Below are 24,646 nucleotides of genomic sequence, written 5' to 3'. Positions count from 1 at the left end.
CAGGCGGAGGTTACCAGCATCGAGGCACTGCTGTTGAAGACGCAGCTGCGCTGGGCAGGGCATATTTCTAGGATGGAAAACCACCGCCTTCCCAAGATTGCCCTGTATGGTGAACTCTCCACCGGCCATCGAAATAGAGGGGCACCAAAGAAGAGGTACAAGGACTCCTTGAAGAAATCCCTTGGCACCTGTCGCATCAACCATCACCAGTGGTCTGACCTAGCCTCAGATCGCAAAGCATGGAGGCACACCATCCACCAGGCTGTTTCTTCTTTTGAGAACGCACGCATAGCTGGTCTTGAGGACAAAAGGAGATTGAGGAAGAATCGCACTGCTACAGCACCAACCCTAAATCAGACTTTTCCCTGCAGCCACTGTGGCCGGACCTGCCTGTTCCGCATTGGTCTTGTCAGCCACCAGCGAGCCTGCAGCGGACGTGGACTATTGCACCCTTCTTAAATCTTCGTTCGCGAAGCCAAGCCGAGAGAGAGAACTTCCTTGGTTGCTCTGCCTTTAACAGAAGCCCCATGTAAGGTTGCCAATTCCCAGGTGGGAGCAGGGGATCTCCCGGTTTGAAGGCCCTCCCCCACTTCAAGGTCATCAGAAAGCGGGGGTGGGGGGTTGGAGGGAGGGAAATGTCTGCTGAGCATTCCATTGTTCCCTATGGAGGCCGATTGTTCCCTATGGAGGGTATCTGAGACTCTGGGGGGCTATTTTTTTAGTTAGAGGCACCAAATTTGCATCATAGCATCCAACACCTCTCCTCAAAAGACCCTCCTAGTTTCAAAAAGATTGGACTGAGGGGTTCAGTTCTATGAGCCCCCAAAGAAGGTGCCCCTATCCTTCATTATTTCCAATGGAGGAAAGGCATATAAAAGGTGTGTAGTCCCTTTAAATGTGATGGCCAGAATTCCCTTTGGAGTTCAATTATGCTTGTCACAACCTTTCTCCTGGCTCCACCCCTAATGTCTCCTGGCTCCACCCTCAAAGTCCCCAGATATTTCTTGAATTGGACTTGGCAACCCTAGCCCCATGTGCAGAAATCAAGCAAGACTAGGTTACTCTATATTTTCATGTCAGGAAAAAGCATACCTTGTAAATTTGTATATGCTAGGCTGCTGCTAAAAATACAGGAGTACAGCCAATGAAAAAGTTGGCAACTCAATCGATGAGAACACATGGAAAGCAATAGAAAATTGCAGGCAGCTTCATCTACGCCTGTCTCTGAAACATTTGGATTTCCAGGCAAGAAGTATATGAAATCTCAGGAAGCATCCTGAGGTTTTTAACAAGTAGGAACAGGCAGATTCTATTAAATTTCCAAAGGCAACATGTTTCTTTGGTTGAATGGCTGGAAAAACAGTGTCCTGTGCATTGCAAAAGTTTTGAACTTTTGCAGAATAGCCCCACCCTGAGTGGAATGGAAAAAAACAATTTAGCAGTTTAATGTAGCCTTTAGTAATTGAGGACACAGTGTTTTCCTTGTTTTTTGATGGTACCTTGCCCGCTTTTTTATATTAATTGTAGTCTATCAAAAATAATAGTTGTATGTAGGATTTTTGTTCTGGAGGAGTAAGAACACAGACTTTTCATAATGAACCATATCCAAGTCTGGAGTTGATGGGTTCAGATCCTGGTCTGCCTTTTTCTGTACCAGGTCTGTAGGGATGCGAGAAACTGTATCTAGTGTAGGGTGACCATAATGTCTGAAGGCCAGCCAGGGACACCTGGGGGGGGGAAGGGGGGGCGCGCCGCCGGAAACAGGAAGTGACGTCACTTCCGGTGATGGCACTTCCGGTGATGTCATGCCACCGCCGGAAGTAGGAAGTGACACCACTTCCTGTGACATCATTTCCCCGCGTCACCTGCCGGAAACGGGAAGTGACATCACTTCCTCTGACATCACTTCCCCAAATGACATCATTTCCCCCAAATGCCACTGCCGGAAACAGGAAGTGACTTCACAGCACTTCCTGTGACGTCCCCAAAAATCCCCAAATATCACCGCCGGAAACAATTTTGTTCTCAAATCCTGTATATACTTCATCAGTATATGGGATAAGGCACTTTCTCAACTGTGCTGCATAATGCAGCCTATTTATTTTGTCCTGTTTGCTCTGTTGGCTCTATCTGCGTCACCTTCATCACTTTCGGGGTGCGGATCCCCCAGTGGGGTGGTCTCCCGACTCCCTCCGCCGGCTGTTTCTGATAGCCCTGCGCCCCCTCTTTCATTTGATATGTGTCCCGTGCGGGTGCCACCCTCCCGCCGGGAGATGCCGCAAAATGAGCCCCCTTGAGGCTTATGGCGGCAGGGCTCGGGGGAAGCGAGCTAGACTGCTGTTCTTTTGAGGGGTTATAGAGTGTTTCGAGCCCGTCTCTGTGGCATCGGTCTCATCGTTGTGGGACCCAGGGGGCCGGCGCAGCGGCCCGCCGAAGCAGCCTGTCACTAATAACACAGGTCGAGATGCAGGACAGGAACCCGGAAGTGACCGACAGGCTGCTTCAGCAGGCCGCTGCGCCGGCCCCCTGGGCCCTACAATGATGGGACCGATGCCACAGGGACGGGCTCGAAACACTCTATAACCCCTCAAAAGAACAGCAGTCTAGCTCGCTTCCCCCGAGCCCTGCCGCCATAAGCCTCAAGGGGGCTCATTTTGCGGCATCTCCCGGCGGGAGGGTGGCACCCGCACGGGACACATATCAAATGAAAGAGGGGGCGCAGGGCTATCAGAAACAGCCGGCGGAGGGAGTCGGGAGACCACCCCACTGGGGGATCCGCACCCCGAAAGTGATGAAGGTGACGCAGATAGAGCCAACAGAGCAAACAGGACAAAATAAATAGGCTGCATTATGCAGCACAGTTGAGAAAGTGCCTTATCCCATATACTGATGAAGTAAATACAGGATCTGAGAACAAAATTGCACCAGAAGACACAAACACAAAGCTCCCTTACACTGAATCAGTGCTTGGGTCCACCAAAGTCAGTATTGTCCACTCCAGTCACAAACACAAAGCTCCCTTACACTGAATCAGTGCTTGGGTCCACCAAAGTCAGTATTGTCACATAAGAACATAAGAGAAGCCATGTTGGATCAGGCCAATGGCCCATCCAGTCCAACACTCTGCGTCACATAAGAACATAACAGAAGCCCTGTTGGATCAGGCCAGTGGCCCATCCAGTCCAACACTCTGCATCACATAAGAACATAAGAGAAGCCCTGTTGGATCAGGCCAGTGGCCCATCCAGTCCAACACTCTGCGTCACATAAGAACATAAGAGAAGCCCTGTTGGATCAGGCCAGTGGCCCATCCAGTCCAACACTCTGCGTCACATAAGAACATAACAGAAGCCCTGTTGGATCAGGCCAGTGGCCCATCCAGTCCAACACTCTGCGTCACATAAGAACATAAGAGAAGCCCTGTTGGATCAGGCCAGTGGCCCATCCAGTCCAACACTCTGCGTCACATAAGAACATAACAGAAGCCCTGTTGGATCAGGCCAGTGGCCCCTCCAGTCCAACACTCTGTGTCACATAAAAATATAAGAGAAGCCCTGTTGCATCAGGCCAGTGGCCCCTCCAGTCCAACACTCTGTGTCACATAAGAACATAAGGGAGGGAAGGGAAGGGAAGGGAAGGGAAGGGAAGGGAGGAAGGAGGAAGGAAGGAAGGAAGGAAGGAAGGAAGGAAGGAAGGAAGGAAGGAAGGAAGGAAGGAAGGAAGGGGAGGGAGGGAAGGAAGGAAGGAAGGGGGGAGGGAGGGAGGGAGGGAAGGAAGGAAGGAAGGGAGGAGGGAGGGAAGGAAGGAAGGGAAGGGAGGGAAGGAAGGAAGGAAGGAAGGAAGGAAGGAAGGAAGGAAGGAAGGAAGGAAGGAAGGAAAGGAAGGAAGGAAGGAAGGAAGGGGGAGGGAGGGAGGGAGGGAAGGAAGGAAGGGGGAGGGAGGGAAGGAAGAAAGGAAGGAAGGGAGGAGGGAGGGAAGGAAGGAAGGAAGGGAAGGGAGGGAAGGAAGGAAGGAAGGGAGGGAGGGAGGGAGGAGGGAGGGAAGAAAGGAAGGCCGCCCCCCGCCCCCCCCCCGCTTTCGGCCCCCTTACCTGATTCCAGGGCGGCATCCAGCGGCGGCGGGGAGTCCTGCGGCGGCGGCCTCGCGGCGAGGGAGGGAGGGAGGGAGGGAGCTGCCGGCGCTGGCCTCTGGAGGCCTCCAGGGACCAGCGCCGGCTGCTCCGCGGCTTCCCCGCGGCCACCGCTGGTCCCTGGAGGCCCTCCAGGGACCAGCGGAGGCCGCGGGGAGGCCTTCGCTGGCCGGCGCTGGTCCCGGAAGGCCTTCCAGAGGCTCTGGAAGGCCTTCTGGGACCAGCGCCGGGTGCTCCGCGGCTTCCCCGCGGCCTCCGCTGGTCCCTGGAGGCCCTCCAGAGACTCTGGAGGGCCTCCAGGGACCAGCGGAGGCCGCGGGGAAGCCTTCGCTGGCCGGCGCTGGTCCCGGAAGGCCTTCCAGAGGCTCTGGAAGGCCTTCCGGGACCAGCACCGGGTGCTCCGCGGCTTCCCTGCGGCCTCCGCTGGTCCCTGGAGGCCCTCCAGAGACTCTGGAGGGCCTCCAGGGACCAGCGGAGGCCGCGGGGAAGCCTTCGCTGGCCGGCGCTGGTCCCGGAAGGCCTTCCAGAGGCTCTGGAAGGCCTTCCGGGACCAGCGCCGGGTGCCCCGCGGCCTCCCCGCGGCCTCCGCTGGTCCCTGGAGGCCCTCCAGAGACTCTGGAGGGCCTCCAGGGACCAGCGGAGGCCGCGGGGAGGCGTTCGCTGGCCGGCGCTGGTCCCGGAAGGCCTTCCAGAGGCTCTGGAAGGCCTTCCGGGACCAGCGCCGGGTGCCCCGCGGCCTCCACTGGTCGCTGGAGGCCCTCCAGAGACTCTGGAGGGCCTCCAGGGACCAGCGGAGGCCGCGGGGAGGCGTTCGCTGGCCGGCGCTGGTCCCGGAAGGCCTTCCAGAGGCTTTGGAAGGCCTTCCGGGACCAGCGCCGGGTGCCCCGCGGCCTCTCCGCGGCCTCCGCTGGTCGCTGGAGGCCCTCCCAGAGTCTCTGGAGGGCTTCCAGCGACCAGCGGAGGCCACGGAGAGGCCTCCACCACTGCCGCCGGGCCCCGCGCGCGGGCGGGGAAGGCGGGCAGTGAGGGAGGGAGCGTCCCTGCGCGTGCGCAGGGGCCCTGCGCAGGCGCAGGGACGCTCCCTCCCTCACTCCCCGCCTTCCCCGCCGGCGCCCGCGGCCCACCAGCTCCGGGGCTGCCTAAACCGGGACCTTTAATGGTCCCGGTATAGGCAGCCCGGGAGCCGGTTTTGGGTGGCCAGAACCGGGAATGTTCCGGGAGACCGGGACGGTCTGGCCACCCTAATCTAGTGCAACTTTTCCCTTTGTGCAACGCAGCTTTTTGAAGCGCAAGAGGTCACTTACAGGCCTGCACCTGTCAACCTTAGCAGAATCTGAAGAGTATCTGAATGAAGAGCTGTGTCTGATACCAGTAAGGGTTGACAACTTTGGAAACAGATTTTGCAGCTATGTCTTTTAACAGCAACATAATACTCAGGAATTAGGTGAAACTTTTTATTATATTTTGGCAGGGCTTTTTTTGTAGAAAAAGCGCAGCAGGAACTCATTTGTATATTAGGCCACACCCCTCTGTGTCACCATTGTTTCACATAGGATTTTTTTGTAGAAAAAGCCCAGTGGCAGCTCATTGGCATATTAGGCCACACCCTCTGATTCCAAGCCAGCCGGAACTGCATTCCTGCTCAAAAAAAGCCCTGTATTTTGGAAATAAATTACAGTCTGCTAATATGAGTATATCAAATTGCTGTTAAAAGCACAAGAGCAGTCAAGGTCATTTTTTCTGCTCAGTTGGCAGTCCTTCATAAAGTCTTTCCAGGTTTTTACCTATCTCTAAATGTTCTGAAACACGAAGATGGGATATAGTCACTTTTAGAGTTGCCAATCCTCAGTTGAGGCAGGGGATTCCCTGGTTTGGAGGCCCTGACCCTGTTTCAGGGCTATCGGAAAACGTGGGGGAGGAGGGAGGGAAATGACTGCTGGGCACTCCATTATACACCATGGAGACCGATTCCCCTAGGGTATAATGAAGAATTGATACATAAGTATCTAGAGCAGTGAGGAGGCTGTTTTTTAAGATAGAAGCGCAAAAGTTTCAGCATAGCATCTGGTACCTCTCCTTAAACTATGCCCCCTGTTTCAAAAAAATTGGACCAGGGAGTCCACTTTAATGAGCCTCCAAAGAAAGTACCCCTATCCTAGGGTGGCCAGATCGTCCCAGTCACCCGGGAAAGTCCCGATTCTGGCCCCCAATTCCCGCCTCCCGGGCTGGCTATACCGGGACCATTAGAGATCCCGGTTTAGCCAGCGGGGAGCTGGTGGGCCGCGCGCGCGGTCGGGGAAGGTGGCGAGTGAGGGACCGAGCGTCCCTGCGCGTTCGCACGGCGGTGTGGCGGGCTCTGCGCATGCGCGGGGCCAGGAGAGTGGGCGGCGTAGGGCCCGCTACACCGCCGTCCGCACGCGCAGGGACGCTCGGTCCCTCACTCGCCGCCTTCCCCGACCGCGCGCGGCCCGCCGGCTCCTCTTGCTGGCGTAGGGCCTCGCCGGCGGCAGAGGGGGAGGCGGAGGCCGTGGCCGGAGCGGGAGGCGGGCCTGCGGCGGCAGCGTGGCGGGAGGCCCCGGGTCGGTGGGCTCGGCCGCCTCCTCCTCAGCCACCGCCAGCCCCGCCAGCAGCGCCGCCAGCAGCACCAGCCGCTGCTGCGCCTCCTGGCCAGCCCGCCCGCCTGCCCGGAGGGGAGGCCGCGCCCTGGGAGAAGGTAAGCCGGCAGGCAGGGAGGGAGGGAGGGGGCCGAAAGCGGGGGGGGCGGCTGGCGGGAGGGGGCGGCCGGCCTTCCTCCCTTCCTTCCCTCCCTCCCTCCCTCCTCCCTTCCTTCCTTCCCTCCCTCCTCCCTCCCTCCTTCCTTCCTCCTTCCTTCCTTTCTTCCTTCCCTCCCTCCCTCCTCCCTTCCCTCCTTCCTTCCTCCCTTTCTTCCTTTCTCCCTCCTTCCCTCCTTCCTTCCTTCCCTCCCTCCCTCCCTCCTCCCTTCCTTCCCTCCCTCCCTCCTTCCTTCCTCCCTTTCTTCCTTCCTCCCTCCTTCCTTCCTTCCTCCCTCCCTCCTTCCTTCCTTCCTTCCTTCCTTCCTTCCTTCCTTCCTTCCTTCCTTCCTTCCTTCCTTCCTTCCTTCCTTCCCTCCTTCCTTCCTCCCTCCCTCCCTCCCTCCCTCCCTTCCTTCCTTCCTTCCTTCCTTCCTTCCTTCCTTCCGTGGCTCTCAAATATCCGATGTTCATGTCTTGCAGCTCTCAAACATCTGACCTTTATTGTGTTGCTCTTTTGTTAAGCAACTCTGGCCACCCCTGGAGTAGACAATACTGACTTTGGTGGACCCAAGCACTGATTCAGTGTAAGGGAGCTTTGTGTTTGTGTCTTCTGGTGCAATTTTGTTCTCAGATCCTGTATTTACTTCATCAGTATATGGGATAAGGCACTTTCTCAACTGTGCTGCATAATGCAGCCTATTTATTTTGTCCTGTTTGCTCTGTTGGCTCTATCTGCGCCACCTTCATCACTTTCGGGGTGCGGATCCCCCAGTGGGGTGGTCTCCCGACACCCTCCGCCGGCTGTTTCTGATAGCCCTGCGCCCCCTCTTTCATTTGATATGTGTCCCGTGCGGGTGCCACCCTCCCGCCGGGAGATGCCGCAAAATGAGCCCCCTTGAGGCTTATGGCGGCAGGGCTCGGGGGAAGCAAGCTAGACTGCTGTTCTTTTGAGGGGTTATAGGGTTTTTCGAGCCCATCCCTGTGGCATCGGTCCCATCGTTGTGGGACCCAGGGGGCCGGCGCAGCGGCCCGCTGAAGCAGCCTGTCGGTCACTTCCGGGTTCCTGTCCTGCATCTCGACCTGTGTTATTAGTGACAGGCTGCTTCACTTCCTGTTTCCGGCGGCGCATGCGCTGCGCGCACACACACACATTCCTTCCCCCCTCAAGGTGTCCCTGGCTGGCCTGCAGATATTATGGCCACCCTACCCTATCCTTCATTATTTCCAAATGGAGGGAAGACATTTAAAAGGTGTGCGGTCACTTTAAATGTGATGGCTAGAACTCCCTTCAGAGTTCAATTGTGCTTGTCACACCCTTGCTCCTGGCTCCACCCCCAAAGTCCCCAGATATTTCTTAAGATGGACCAGGCAACCCTAGTCACTGTGCTTCCTTCTTGCTCCATTCCTCTACTGGCATCCTTGTCCAGCCCACCTACCATAAGATATGAAGAGGATGAGCAAAGGATCTAGGGGTACCATTGATTCAGAGCATTTAAAGATATTTATTTATTTTATTTATTTATTTACCTTAAATTTGTATGCCGCCCACTCCATACAGACTCTGGGTGGCTTGCAGTCAGAATACCACAATAATAATAATACCTTATGGTTATAAAATCAAAACATATATAACAATTTATAATTTAAAAACTAAAAATGGTGCTATAAAATTTCTTACATAGGCAGTCCAGCTTCATTATAGTTCTTAAATCGCTGTATTAATAATAATAATAATATAATAATAAAATTTTATTTATATCCCGCCCTCCCCACCAAAGCGGGCTCAGGGCGGCTAACAACATTTTCATAAAATTATACAAAGTTTAAAAACACATTAAAACGTTCCAGTTAACCAAATACAATACAAATTTCCAGGTGCTAATTCCATTTATAAATGATAGTAGCGAAAGTCACCCAACAGCAGTCTCTCAGTCAACAAAGGCCATCCTGAAAAGGGTGGTCTTGCAGGCCCTGCGGAACTGGTCAAGGCACCGCAGGGCTTGCACTTGCTCTATTAGGTGCCTTATAGATGGATGGTAGTATTCAGCAACATACTAGTGGCAGTAATGCATTAGTTACTGTAGGCCTGCCAGAAAAGGTCGGTTTTACAGGCCCTGTGGAATTGGGAGAGATCCCGCAGACCTCTCGTGGCCTCTGGATGTGTGTTCCATAGATTAGAGGCTGCCACAGAGAGAAGGTCCTCGCTCGTGTAGAGCATAATCTGGCCTCCTTTGGTCCGGGGATGGATAACAGATGTTGACTTCCTGAACGCAGTGCTCTCTGGGGCATATATGGAGAAAAATGGTCCCTTGGATAGACAGGTCCTTGGCCATATAGGGCTTCAAAGGTCAATACCAACACTTTGAAGCAGATTCAGTACACAATAGGCAGCCAGTGCAGCTCTTTCAGCACCAGTTGAATGTGCTCCCATCAAGGATGCCCCATTAACAACCATGCTGCAGCATTCTGCACTAGCTGCAATTTCTGAGTCAGAGTCAAAGGTAGACCCATGCAGAGGGCATTATCCTCGAGGTGACCGTAGCATGGATCATTGTTGCTAAGTTGCGCTGCTCCAGGAAAGGGGCCAGTTGCTATATCTGCCACAGATGAAAAAAGGCAGATTTGGCAGTGACTCCCGCCTGGGCCTCCATAGTCAGAGGAGGCTGCAGAAGCACTCTCAAGCTCCTGACCTTAGGGGCCAGTATCAACGGCACCCCGTCAAAGGCCCTTCCTGGACCACTGCAACTCAGATAGAGAACCTCCATCTTCATCGGATTCAGCGTCAGTTGACTCAGCCTGTGCCAGGATGTCACGGCTTGTAATGCCAGGTCTAAATTATCCAGGGCGGAGCTGGACTGGCCACTCATCAACAGATATAGCTGGGTGTCATCCGCATATTGATGGCACCAAAGCCCATACCTCCTGACAATCTGGGCAAGAGGGCACATATAGATGTTAAATAACATCAGGGATAGAACCGCCCCTTGCGGCACACCACATATCAGTGTAGGGTTGCCAAGTCCAATTCAAGAAATATCTGGGAACTTTGGGGGTGGAGCCAGGAGACTTTGGGGGTGGAGCCAAGATCAAGTCTGTGACAAGCATAATTGAACTCCAAAGGGAGTTCTGGCCATCGCATTTAAAGGGACGGCACACCTTTTCAATTCCTTCCTTCCATAGGAAATAATGGATAGGGGCACCTTCTTTGGGGGCTCATAGAATTGGACCCCCTGGTCCAATCTTTTTGAAACTTGGGGGGTATTTTGGGGAGAGGCACGATGCTATACTGAAAATTTGGTGCCTCTACCCCAAAAAAACAGCCCCCCCCGAGCCCCAGATACCCGTGGATCAATTCTCCATTATTTTCTATGGGAATAAATCTCCACAGGGAATAATAGAGTTCCCAGCAGACATTTCCATCCCCTCCCCCCGCTTTCTGACAACCCTGAAGTGGGGGGAGGGCCTCCAAACCAGGGGATCCCCCGCCCCCACCTGGGAATTGGCAACCCTATATCAGTGGGTGTCTCTGGGATGATTCCTCCCCTATCACCACCCTTTGGAGGAAAGAGGCCAGCCATTGTAGGGCGGACCCCTGAATCCCCACGTTGGCAAGGCAGCTAGTCAGTATAGGTACTCTAAGTGAAGAACTGACAAATGTAGGCCTAGATCCAGGGCCCAACTGAGATGACATAATTAGGAGCAAGCTTGCTGGACCCTCTAGCGAAGAACCCTTTTCTAGCAAATGCAGATTATATCAGTGGCTTGCCTCACTGGTGCTCCCTCTAGGAAAGAAATGGAAAGGAAGTCTGTGTGCTGAAGTGCATGAATGCAGTCCATCAGCAAAGGAATGGAGTGGGAGGAGGCAAGCAGGCACTTTGCAGGAAATGTATGGCTTCTCCTTGCATCTCCTGCCTGCTTTGCTTCACTACTTTCTTAAGAAACACAATAGCGATCACCATGGCAACATGTGTTCCCCTGGCACCTGCGGACTCACAGGTGGACTCCTCTGAGCCTTGAATGTGGTTCTCAGCCACAGGCAGGTGGGCCTGGCCATTACTGATACAGTTCCTCTTGGAGTCTAAGAATTCATCCTGGTCCCATTTTGTCCTGAAAATATCTTGTTATCCTGCTGTTTGCCAGCAAGCGACAACTTTCCTACATTTGGCTGGCATTTCTAACCCAGCTAAAGACCCTATCCCAAGGACAGAGGCCAGCCTGCAGGATTCCAGGAGGTTTCTCTGTGTGGGAAGTGCTGGGCTCATCTGCCAGTACCTGTTACTCAAAGGACTCTGACATTTTCCAGACATCCCTGCAGGGAAACAGCACCTGATTCCACTTAAAGCTTGCAGCATCTCTCCTCCCCACTCCCACACCTCACCCCAGAAAACATGGAACTCTCAGAGAACAATAATGTAATTGGCTGGGAAAATCTCCTCAGGATTTTCCATCAAAACCTGGAGCTGGCTCAAACAGCACTAACACACAAACACATGCAAGTCAGAGGCCCCAAGACACTCATGAAAGCATGGGTTCCCCCCAGAAAATGCGTGACCCGGACAGAATGGAGCCCAATGTAACAAGGAGTGACTGAGACCTGAGAGACAGCAGATTCCCTTAGGGGATGACCCAGTCTTTGGCCCCATAAAGAAGAAACCACCAGTCGTCTGGGCCTATTTAGCATCCATGACCTTTCACCTTGGAGATTCCCACCTCTTGCCTGCTGTGTGCAGGCCCGTTTTACAGCAGGCAGGGTTACCTTAGTGCTGCTTCTATTTTTTAAGAAGAGAGAAATGTTTAGTTCAGTTCTTAAAATGACTACAAATGTCCCCAAAATGGTTATATGCACATATCTTCTACTGCTGAACCACATATTTAGAAAAATTACTAATACTCAACAGGATGTGCATCCAGTGAAAACAACATTGGATGCTGAAGACTTGGTTCAAGTCCTTCTTCAGCCATTATCAGGAAGGGGCAGATTGTGAGGTTAAAATGGGTGGACAGCACTGTTGGGGGACACTAGTTCATACTCAGCTGGAAGTATGGGCATCAGCTCACTTATTGCCTCTGTACTGCCAGGGGTTGCAAAGTCTGGGCTGGGAAATTTCTGAAGATTTGGGGGTAGAACCTGGGGGTAGGCATTGAGAGTAGAGGGACCTCGGTGGGGTATAATAAAACAGAGTCTGTTGTCTAAATCAGCCATTTTTCTCCAGGAGAACTGATCTTGGTCATCTGTATATCAGTTGAAATTCTGACAGCTCTCTAAGCCCCACTTGCAGGCTGGCAATTCTAGCACTGTTGGCTGCTGCCTGTTGGCAGCAATGTAAGCACCTGGTGAGCTGGCACTGACTGACCATCACTGCTAAATGAAGAGTTTGAGCCAAGAAGTTTCTGTGGCACTGACAAAGCAGCTGGGGCTTCACTAGGGTTGCCAGCTCTGACTCAGGAAATATTTGGGGACTTTGGGGTTGGAGTCAGCAATCTTTAGGGTGGAGCCAGGAGCAAGGTCATGACAAGCACAATTGAACTCCAAAGGGAGTTCTGGCCATCACATTTAAAGGGACCATACTCCTTTTAAATGCCTTCCCTTCATTGTAAATAATGGAGGGTGAAAGCACCTTCTTTTTGGGATCATAGAATTGGACTCCCTGGTCCAATCTTTTTGAAACTTTGGGGGGGAGGTGTTTTGAGGAGAGGCATCAGATGCTACGCTGAAAATGTGGAACCTCTAACTCAAAAAACAGCCTCCCCCGGAGCCCCAGATATCCACAGATTGATTCTCCATTATAATTGAGTGCCTAGTGGACATTCATTCCCCCCCCCTTTCTGATAACCCTGAAGTGTGGGGAGGGCCTCCAAATCAGAGACTCCCCTGCCCCCATTTGGGGATTGGCAACCCTAGCTTCACTTTGCTTTTTCTGAGTCATCAGCAGACTTCAAGATGACAGCCCACCAGGCCTAGCCCTTGGCAACTCTTTATTAGCCTCAGATGCATATCTGAAAAATGGGAATAATAATTATTTACCTCACAGAGTTCTTAGGACTATAAAGTACTTTGCAAATTAAAAAGAGGTATCTATGTATCATAGAGACAGTCCTCCAAAGGAAATCAGAGCGCCTTACTTTCTGTATGTAGGCCTGTGAAGCCTATTCTGTTTTCTTGTAAGAAACAGACACACAGAGGCTGCTAACAGACGTGCAGTTTGAGGTGGTTGGGAGGCATTCCAAAGTGGGCTGGCTTAAAAAGAGCCATCTCAAAGCCTCCACACATCTCCAGCGAAGCGACTACCTCATCTGCCAGGTGTCTCCAGATGCAGAGGTGCCTCAGAAGTCAGACTCCTCTTTTTTTCTCCCAATGAGTCAAACACTCAAGTATTCTGGCTGGTTTCTTCAAAAAAAGAAAAAGAAAAAGATGGAAGTGGCTTGGGGCAGCTTGGCACAGAAACACAGCCAAGTTGCCTCGCTTGCACCCTTCCCCATCCAGACAGCAAGGAGGCAACTGGTGGTTGGTTCAAATATTTGCTACCACTTTGGAAGTGGTAGCTTTTTGAGCCGCTCTGTGGAGCCTGGGGGATGGGGTGAGTACGGGACAGGGATGGGCAGCAGATCTTGCCATCTGGAGGGATTTTTTGGGTCAATTTCAGAGATGTCTCTGAGTTGGCCTGAAGTGCCGGTCTGTAATCATCCAGAGTAAATTCAATTAATCCAGTTTCAAAACTATAAGCTAATCTTTTTTTTTTTTTTAAACCCTGTATTTAGGGTTGCCAACTTTCACATGGGGCCTAGAGATCTCCCACTATTACAGTTGATCTTCAGGTGACAGAAATTAGTTTCCCTGGAGAAAATGGCTGTTTTGGAATGTGGCATTGTACTCTGTAGAGGTTCCTCCAAACCCTGTCCTCCCCAGGCTCCACCCCCAAAATCTCCTAGTATTTTCACACCCAGAAGTTGAAATCCTAATTGTATTCCAGTTGTTTATTAACTGGCCTTTGAGACTGTTTATCTCTACTTTTATGCTGTTTGACTGTTTATCACCACTCTCCAGTGACTTGTCTGAAAAAGCAGCAGAGGAGGGCATTAAATAGATTCTCAAGAAAATTCTTTAGAAAGAACCACTTGAGGAAGACCGTTTCCTCAAGCAAAAGCACCAAACTGTTAGGATGCTGCCCCAGGAAGTTCACTGAAGCTAAATAAACCCCAAAGCCTCCACATTGTACAGTATATTTAAATTGATAATCTTGTAAATGCAGTAGCATGAGATCCTGTCCACAAATAATGCATGAGGGGTAGCCATTCTCTAAGGTATAACCATGTCGTTATTTATAGCTATTAAATGGGGATGGATGAATGCTGTGTAGCTGGCCCTACACAGGGAGGGAGACTGCACATCCAACAAATAAATATTTTTGGGAAAAGAAGTAATAAGATTTGGGGAAGGGGGAATGAAATGATGGAATCGTGCAGGAAGAAGGGGAGTTTTGTCATTGATTTTTTATGTGACCTGCTGGATGAGTGCCCCAATTATGAGGTTGCATAGCAAACAGACAGAACCAGTGTTGGGACTATTTTTATTTTATTTATGTTATTATAGTCTACCTTTCTCATGAAGACTTAAGGTTTATTGCACATAGTGAGTCAGTACAATAAAAAGGGGACATTCAGTAACCGATACATTTAAGATTTGGAAGTGTGGGATCCCTAGAAAGAACTGGAGCATAGCATAAGTAGTAACATTACACATCAAGGAGTACAAAAATTATATAATAGGAACCTACTTACAAAAAGTAATATAGACCCCAGTCTCTAATCATTATCCAAGTAGGTTTGTGAACCATTTTGCACAGTGTAACCATATTACCTGGGCAGAAAAATAATCATGAATAATTCAGTTTTGCATTTGCCAGTTGACACCTTCAGAAGCCACTGTTGACATGAATGAATTTTGACATGAATGCAATTTTGGCATGAATGCAATTGTTGACATGAATGCAATTTTAGGCTGTATTAACAAAAGTATAGTGTCCAGATCACGTGAAGTGATGGTATCGCTTTACTCCTCTCTGGTAAGACATCACCTGGAGTATTGTGTTCAGTTTTGGGCACCACATTTTAAGAAGGATATAGACAAGCTGGAACGGGTCCAGAGGAGGGCAACGAAGATGGTGAGGGGTCTGGAGACCAAGTCCTATGAAGAAAGGTTGAAGGAGCTGGGGATGTTTAGCCTGGAAAGGAGATAGCTTAGAGGTGATATGATCACCATCTTCAAGTCCTTGAAGGGCTGCCATATAGAGGAGGGTGTGGAATTGTTTTCTGTGGTCTCAGAAGGTAGGATGTAAGCCAAAATGCCCTCAAAAGAGGTTGGAGAATTGACATGTGGGCACCTTTGGCTTAAAAAAGATCTAGAATCTATGTATACAGGATTCCACCTCCAGAAATTATTGCTAAATTTACCAAGGACACTAATTAAGTAAAACAATAATAATTTTATCACAGAAAAATATAGAACACACACATACAATACAATAGACTCATATAACATACATATAGACCTAATAAAAATAGAGAGAAATGCATAGAGGTAACATAATGGACAAACAGGGTGATAATTACCTATCATAATCTTCAAGGAAGGCTCCAATGGTGACAAACAAGGACTATGGGGAAGGGGACCTTCAACTGGCTAAGAATTGGGAATGTATCTAAACATCAGGAATGGGGTATTGCTAGATGCAGTCTCCAACCTGTGGAGAGTTGGGACTGTGGTTATAAGGACTACCTTGAGCCCTTAGGGAGTAGGAGGTGACAGGTGGTCAGCTGGTACATGACCTCAGGAAAAGGGGAGGCTTTGCAATGACCATAAGGCTGGACTTATGCGGTAGCCAATAGCCAGTTTATTGGGGGCACCTGATTGGATGCCCATACCTGGCCAATGAGCAGACCTGGCCCTGGTTACCTGATTGGACTTCCAGGTAATAATGGGCCAAAAGGGGGATGACCATTAAGGAAAAGAATGGGTGAAATTATTGGGGTGGAAGTGATAAAAAGGCTATCAAAACTTATCTAAAAGGTGACAATAGATGGCCCGATCTAAACAAAGAAACTTGGCTCTGGATGAAGATGTTCTTCCTCTTTTTCATTCCTCTACTGGCACCATCCTTTGTCTTGGGTTCCGTTGGACAAAGGCTTAGGCAGTCTGACAGAATCCACGCCTAAGATAAGCTTGATTGCCTTATGCATAGTGACATCTGTTGAGTATGTGAGCCTCCCGCTTCGCTGTCATGGAGTTTGGCACTACAGGAAGATAGTTGCTGGTGATGTTAGCCTACCAATATGTATTCTATGGTCAAGGCTGGAATCCGCTTGCCCGGACAGTTCCTGGCGGCGCAACTTCTTCTGCTGCAACGGCCGAGATTGTGCACGCACAGAGTGGCTGGAAACCCATCTGTCCTCCTGGTTAGCACTCTTCCAGAGATACCAAGTGCTGCTGCAACGTTATGGCTGTTAGTACTCACATAAGTCCCTTACATTCTGGTAGACAAAACCCACCTTCTCCTGGCAGATGTGTGTGATTTGAATCTCCAGGCACCCTGGCAACCAAACAGGTGACTACGATGTTCTGAAATTAGAGGTCTTGTTCTCACAAGGACCAGAACCAATGGGTTGAAATTAAATCAAAAGAGCTTCCGGCTCAACATTAGGAAGAACTTCCTCAGTGGAACAGGCTTCCTCAGGCACTCATGGGACTAGATGGTCATTTGACAGCAATGCAGATCCTGTGAATTTAGGGGGAGGTATTTGTGAGTTTCCTGCATTGTGCTGGGGGTTGGACTAAATGACCCTGGAGATCCCTTCCAACTCTATGATTCTATGAAGTTGTCAAGGTAGAGCATCGGGAGAAAGATAGTTCTGCAAATTAGGGCTTTATATGTGATAGCCAGCACCCAGTAACAAATGGGCAGCTAATGGATCATCTGAGTATCTGCAGAATGGGAGCAGTGTTCCCTCTAAACTGAGTTAGTGTGAGCTAGTTCACAGATTTTTAGCCTTCAGCTCACACATTTTTGTCTTAGTTGAAGAAGGATGACCCCAGGGCACAATAATTTATGCAGTAACTCTCAACTTTAATGCCAGTAGCTCACAACTCTAATGCCAGTAGCTCACAAAGTAGAATTTTTGCTCACAAGATTCTGCAACTTAGAGGAAACATTGAATGGGAGTAATATGCATGCTCTGTCTAGTTCATGCTAATAACCAAGCTGCACATTCTGAACCAGCTGGAGTTTCGTAGTTGATTTTGAGGGGAGACCAATGTACAGTGCATTACAGTAGCCTCGTCTTGATGTTACTGTGACATGGATCCAGGTGGTCAGATCAGTTGTATCAGGGTAAGGGGCCATCTTATGAGCTAGGCTGTGTTGGTAGAAAGCATTTTTTTGCAACTGCATTAGCTTGCTTCTAAGACCTGAGAGACTTGGTTCAGTTCCCCACTCTGCCATGAAGCTCAGTGAATGTCTTGAGGCAGTCAGCTTTCTCTTAGTGTAACCTAGCTCACAGTAAGAAAGATGTACACTGCCCTGTGCTCATTGGAGAAAGGGAGCAGGAAAGATAGATAAACCATGCTTGCACATTCTGAAGGCATGAAACAAATATCTGAAAAGAAAAAGAATCACAAAGTAGCAGGGGAGGGGTAAGTAGGGTGTCATTTATAAATAATTGTACCATAGTCAGTGTTCAGCTGGATAAACCAATGCCAGATCAACCATAATTTGGTTTCATCTAACATATTCCCAATAATGGTTGCTAGCCCTCTATCTGGTGTTGTTTATGTGTTTTTAATGAAATTATTTTATAATTTTAATGTATTTTAATTGCTCAAGTATTCTAATTTTTTAATGTTTGCTACTTTGTGGACCCTGATCGATTGGAAAGGCAGCATAGAAATGTTATGAATAAATAACTAATGTATAACAAATAAAAATTGAGTAAATGGTATGAAGAACCCTAGATACAGGAATTCTAACAAAGATAGCACAAGTTTGCTAATGAAAGGCTATGACTAAGTCTGAAAGACAAGTTTTGGGCACAATACATGTAAAGAAGGAATAATACAGAAAGAAACAAGCAAGATAAACAAGTGACAATGAAACATTAGAAGGTGTTGAATATGATTCTGGTAAGCACTGGCACATACTAATGCTCATTGGATTGTGCAGTAGTGGGTGCAGCGGTCTCTGTTATATGCAAATAGTTTCAGAGGGTAGCCATGTTGATTTGCAGTAGAACAGATAGATTGCAGTAGAACAGATAGTCCAGTTACCTTAGAGACCAGCAAGATTTTCAGAGTATAAACTTTTGAAAGTTGAATCTTCTTGTGTTTGGCAAATATATATATATATATAACATTCATGGATAGATGACAGACAGACAGACAGACAGATATTAGAGTTAGTGGCAGGGGATCCCCTGGTTTGGAGGCCCTCCCCCCACTTCAGTGTTATCAGAAAGTGGGGAGAGGTTGAATGTCTACTGGGCTGTTCATTATACCCTATGAAGATTGGTCCCCATAGGGTATAAGGGAGAACTGATCCATGGGTAACTGGGGCCCTGGGGGGCTGGTTTTTTATATATAAAGGAACCAAATTTTTAGCATAGCATCTGGTGCCTCTCCTCAACCCCCCCCCCCCAAGTTTAAAAAAGTTGGACCAGAGGGCCCAATACTGTGAGCCTCAAAAGAAGGTGCCCCATCTTCCATTATTTCCAGTGAAGATGTTATGTGATATGGCAAGGCGACCACTTTTTTCCCTATCACCACAAATCAATCAGATGTCAAAATTTTACCTGTCAGAAATACGGCACACTAGGTACTGGTAGTGTTTCAAATAGGGTTGCCAAGTCCCCCATGTTCTCCAGCGGGGGACTTTCACGTGCATTGGAAGTGACATCATTGTGACGTTGCTTGCAGCCACTCTAGACATTTCTGGGAAAACCCTAGGGTTTTCCTGGACGGTCTAGCCATTTGAGAGAGGGAAATCCTATGGTACCTATTGTACAATAGAGTTTCCCCTCCCAAATGGCTAGAGCATCCGAGAAAACCATAGAGTTTTCTCGGAAATGCCTAGAGCGGCTGTGAGCAACATCACTGTCACGATGACATCACTTCTGGGTGATGTCATTGTGCCGAGGATGTCGGGAGAGGTTTCCCTCGCCGGCCCAATGTGGGTCAGCGGGTTCGGAACCTCCCAGGGAGGGAACCCCCCCCCCCCGGACCGGGGGCTTGACAGCCCTAGTTTCAAAACAAGATTTTATTTATTTAAAACAGATTGGCAGGGAAGGAACGGGATTTGTACAGACGTTTCTGGGATTTAGAATCTGTGGGCAAACAGAACAAAAATGAATACAGAACTCCTTCACAGGTAACTTATTTAATAAGATTCTGAGTTTCCCTTGGATGACACACTAAAAGTAACCTTGACATTAAAGGTTTATATTTTTATAATTATTCTAGATCTCTGAGGAACTTTCTGTCTTTCTAGTCACAAAGCTTGAGGGTATCTGCCTTTTCCCTTGGGTTAGAAGGACTCAGGTCTCTCACATTGAGACCTCTCTCCTCTGGCAAACTAGTTATTCTCTTCTCAGTAAGAGCAATGACCCTGGTCTTTGGCATCTTTGAGGACCCTTCTCTGATACCTCAAAACCCTTTGCCAAGTCCTAGTCTCTGCCAGACTACCAGTCTTTCGCTTGGGATACCAAGCTTAATACAGGAACCTCTCAAGATGTATGTATTTTTTTGGTACACAATCAGAAACTGCCCTTAATTTCTGGGATCAGTCTCCCACCAGAGTGTCCAATATTCAGAGCTACAGCACATTCACCCTGAAACTGACTCTGCTTCTGTGACACTGTCTCACACTCTAGAGCCTCATAAAAGCCACCGCTCTCTCCTGCAGACTCTCTTCAACTGAACCACTCTCTCCAACTGCTTCTCTGACTCCCAACTGTCACAGTTTTACTGTTAGAGGCAGCTGCCCAATCACAGTGAGTTCCATGCCCTGTCACTCATTGAGAATTCCATCATATGCATTGCCTCTCACTCATGCATAGGCTTGCAGTCCATCATAGAAGAGAAGGCATTTAAAAGGAGTGCAGTTCTTTTAAATGTGATGGCCAGAACTCCTTTCTGAGTATAATCGTGTTTGTCACAACCTTGCTCCTGGCTTCATCCTCAAAGTCTCCTGGCTCTAACCCAAAGTCCCCAGGTATTTCCTGAGTCAGACCTGGCAACCCTAATATATATGTCTGTCTGTCTGTCTGTCTATCTATCTATTGCAGTGCTGAGTAAATTTGACATCCCAACAGTAGAAGTTACTCTGGAAATGAATCTACTGTTACATCTAACAACTATGGATTTATTGTACAATATAATAATCATTTAGAAAGTTTTTGAGTGTGTACTCTCAGGGTGCATCATTCTACCATATTGAGAAGAGGAGAGCTGGTGGAGATTTAATGGTATCATTGCATTTTCCAGGATCCCAAGGATGTGTTATTTGGGTGTAGTTGGTTTGTTTTTTTTCTTTGCAAACCAAAGGTGAAGAGACAGTGGGAGTTACTTTCTGGACTTGGGGGTCTTTCATGAGTTTCAGGCTGATTTTGTTTCTTCCCAGCCAGGTCTCTAGACAAACTCTATAATTTTGCTGACTGCTCTGGCCTCCACCTCATCTTTGCATTGAATGCTCTGCGTCGGAATTCCAACAATTCTTGGAACAGCTCCAATGCCCTCAGCCTGCTAAAGTACAGTGCAAGCAAGAAATACAACATCTCCTGGGAGCTGGGCAATGGTGAGTGGGGCTGAAGTGGAGAAGGAAGGGATGAGAATAATAAGGGTTTCTATGGTCAGTTTAAGTCCTAAGTTGGGAGCAACTTGCAGTGGGACAATGTTGTGGGGGCTCAGCAATTAACAGTCACTGGGATCCACCAGCAAATGGTATCATGGGCCACAAAAAGATTACTATTCTGATGATCATGGAAAGGAAGAAACATATATATGGGATAGGAGATTTGCAAGTCTCCAGAGAAAAAAAAGAAAGAAAGGACCCATAGTGCTCCATCTCCAAGCTGGAGAAGGTGACCCACAATGGGTGCACCTTACAGAAAAACTGAGAGCCAAACTAGAAGTTACAGCAGCCATGAGTCCAGTTTGGCCATTTAAAAATGCTGTGAGATTGCAGCCATAGTGTGTTGGGACCAGGGGATTCCCCCCCCCCCATCCCCTGTGAGCCTTTTCAAGTGCTGAAACAGTCTCCTGCATGCCTGAGTCAGGGTTGGGCCCTCATAGCATTTTCAGATCTTCTCTGAAATGGTGTTGGCAGCCACCAGTTGGACCTGTGGCTGTTACAACATCTCATTTGGCTCTAAGATGTTACTAAATGCATGTCTCTGTTTGCTTGCAGAGCCAAACAATTATCGAGCCCTAACAGGGCGAGCAGTGAATGGCACCCAGTTGGGCAAGGATTATGTGCAGCTGAAGAGTCTGCTGCAGCTGATCCGCACTTACTCTCGAGCCAGCCTATATGGACCCAACATTGGGAGGCCTAGGAAGAACGTTGTATCCCTCTTGGATGGGTGAGTGATGTGGTTTATGGCAAACAATGCTGGGAGTCAGAAAATCTTTTACCCTAATGGGACTAATGCCTAGCTATTCAGGTGCTTCTGTGCCTTTAACTGAGGCATGGCAGTTAAAAGCTCTGTAGATGTGGCTACTCCACTAACGAAGATACAGGAAAAGGAAATGCCATATTTGTCACCTACTCAGAAGACGAAGAATATCAGGGCATTGTAGGCCAGAAGTGCTAAAGTTACCAGCCCATCATAGCAGTGTTCCCATGACACTTTGTCACTGGAAAGCCCTATTGTATTTCTCCTGGTCTCCTCCCCCCAATGCTATTTCCTGCAAAAGTCCAAAATATTTGGCAAAATAATTGTTATTAGGAACAATTAGTAATTATTTCTTTCTTTCTTGGGGACCTTTTCCTGATGAACAATTCCTGTATTCCCCTTCTGTCTGAATGGGAAAAAAGTATAACCAAGTATAAAGAGATAATAAATTGGTATAAATAACTGAATATGAGCTAGCTATGCAATGCTCAATAAGAATAGGAAAGGCTAGAAGACTTTTTTTAGTTTTGAGAAGAGGCCGATGGGGTATGTTATAGTTAAAAATGTTTAAAAGTTTTTGCATTCTGATCCTATCCATGTTTACTTAGAAGTAACCCTCAGAGTTGATTGGGACTGACTCCTAGGACTGGATCTCTGAACAGATTAGAACAGCTACTCCTAACATCAGCAGAGATACAGTGAGAAGTTAAGACTGAGTAAACTGCTTTAAAGTACTTTAACAATCATAATTCAAACCTAGATAACCCTAATTTTAACAGCAAAATCTTAATTATGTAGCATTATCACACAATCAATTTTTGTATGTTTTTGCAACATTTCTCCCATCAATTTTTACATTCTTCAGATACCTGAAGGGCTATTAAGTGGAAGAAAGCCAAGACTTTCCCTCTACTATTACAGATTTAATGTGTTAAAGTTACAGTTGAACTAAAGTTGATTAAACATTATGAAATTGAAAAAAACAGCTTGACATAGAGCCCATTATTTAGTGGGGGAAGCACTCTCTCCCTGGAGGTTTCCAGTCACAGGCTGGACAGTCATTCACTGGGGTTGCTTTAGTATTGGATATTCTGCACGGAGCAAGAGGTTGGACTTGATAGCCTGCAAGACCCCTTCTAACAGTAGGATTCTCTCAGGTGGAAATAAAGTATTCTGGGCACTGAAGCCCTGCTCTTGAATTATCTGGCACCTTCTTCAGCTATTCTCCTGGTTTCTAAAGTGTCACTAAACACTACTCAAAAAGGTCTGCACAGTAATAAGGGTTAGAAAAGATCCTTCTTATAAAGCCAACATTTTGAGAAAGTTAAATTCTGCAGTTGATACCTATGGAATGGTAGCATACTCCTAATGAGGAGGAGGAATTGTCAACTTTAAGGAAGCAGACTGAGGAAGACTGCCTGGGGAGTTTGGAAAATATCCTTCTTCAGATAGGTAGCCATGTTAGCCTGCAGCAGAAAATGAAACAGGAGTCCATTGGACCCCTGCTTTATTCATCCTCAAAGATAATTCAAAAAATGTTGGATAGGCATTTCTTTGGTATACATTATAATAGGAATATGGCCATGGGAAGGGCCATTTGATCCTACAATGGGACTTAAAGTAGGGAGCCTTGGTTTGCCAGGTGAGGGTTAAGCCAGCATGCTAGTGTCCAGAGCTGATGAAAAGAAGAAACTATAGATGCATCTGCACTTCCTCCTTCATAATTGATTATAGCATAAGATGTTACTATTCCGTATAAACTTTCAGAGGAACGTTGGTTACTTAGTGTAAGCAACCAAAGAGCTTCAGCTTCCTGCTGTTAATACTGCCTAATATTCTTACCTTGTGATCCTACCTTTGTTCTGCCTTGACTTGCTTCATGTTTTGCATTTTGGCCACAAACCTCTCTTTCTATCCTGCTTATTCTACTGACTGCTCAACCTTTGCTGCTTTTTTACATTATCTGTCTGCTACTGTTTTGAAAGAAAAATCCAAGTATATATTTTAAAAATAAAGTAGCCTCTTGTACCTCAGGATCATGAATTTTCAATCTTCTGAACAGGTTTCTAAAATATAATATGGCTAGTGAAGATAGAAGTATTTTTCTGTCTTAAGTAGCACAGATGCAGGGGGGGGGGGGATATGGTGTCTCTTGTTCTTTCTTAGTACTGCCTGTGCTGGTTGCCTGCAGAGTGGAGAACCAAACCAGAGATCTGTTTATGTACAGGTGCAAGAGAATTTCTACAGATGGGACAATCAGTCCCATTTGATGAAGTGTTAATTAGGCTGTTCAGGCAGCCAGAGCTGCTGGGAACAGCCTGTATTTGTTCCTTACTATGTAGGGTCAGAGTCATGGTATTCTTTAAAGTTCCCAGAGGATCAATGACAGTGCTAGCGGTAAGTCTGAAGACATTACTCTGGATCCAACTTCTAATGGGAACTCAGCTTTGGAAGATCATGCAGGATTAAGATTGGGGGACAGTGAAATCACACTGACAGCTTCACATAGCACTTTGAGAACACAGACAGAAGAATGCTGAGTTACTAGATGTTGATACCCAAAGACATAAGATAAGTGAAATTCCTAACAGAATGTACAAATTTGACACCAGGGACTTCCACAGCATCAGCTCCAATTTCATAAAGGTTCTGAAGTTCTTTTGCTCCAGTACCCTTGTCAGCTCTTTCCCGCTTTGGTAGGAGCACAATGTTCCCATATCTTCTATGCTTGTATAGCAATGGGAGTTTCACCTGGTGCTGCATTTCCCTTCCTTGCTTGACAAGCTGTTCCTGTCAACATTGTCTCTATGTCCAAAAGCCTTGTCCTCCTTTTCATCTGGCTACGTGCCCATGATCACTGATTTTTCCCTACTGTAACCAAACGTAGCTGCACTTTCCTTTCCCTCATTCTGTCTCTAAACAATGAATGATTGGTGGACTGCACACATGTACCACTTTCAGAAATGTCAGCTATACATTGATTCCACTGTCAGGACTGTTGCAAGAAAGGAATAATAGACAGAGCCTTTCCAGCTAGGAAATCAAAGAAAGGGCATCAGCATTGGGATTAGATGGGGAAAGATGGGTGCTGAGCTACTGCTTATGTTTG

At 48.1% G+C, this 24,646-nt stretch overlaps 1 protein-coding gene across 1 annotated transcript in view; it reads left to right on the top strand.

The window, feature by feature from the left end:
* The window catches only part of HPSE2 (heparanase 2 (inactive)), a 234,123-nt gene that overhangs the window by 159,072 nt on the left and 50,405 nt on the right, over nt 1-24,646 (top strand). Inside the window, exons 4-5 of the mRNA XM_060241861.1 lie at nt 20,547-20,720; nt 21,333-21,504. Coding sequence (XP_060097844.1) covers nt 20,547-20,720; nt 21,333-21,504 — 346 coding nt within the window. The remainder of the gene's footprint in view (nt 1-20,546; nt 20,721-21,332; nt 21,505-24,646) is intronic.

The sequence above is a fragment of the Heteronotia binoei genome, chromosome 6, assembly GCF_032191835.1.
Source record: "Heteronotia binoei isolate CCM8104 ecotype False Entrance Well chromosome 6, APGP_CSIRO_Hbin_v1, whole genome shotgun sequence".
Lineage (NCBI taxonomy): Eukaryota > Metazoa > Chordata > Lepidosauria > Squamata > Gekkonidae > Heteronotia > Heteronotia binoei.
This window is presented reverse-complemented; position numbering and strand designations above follow the sequence as displayed.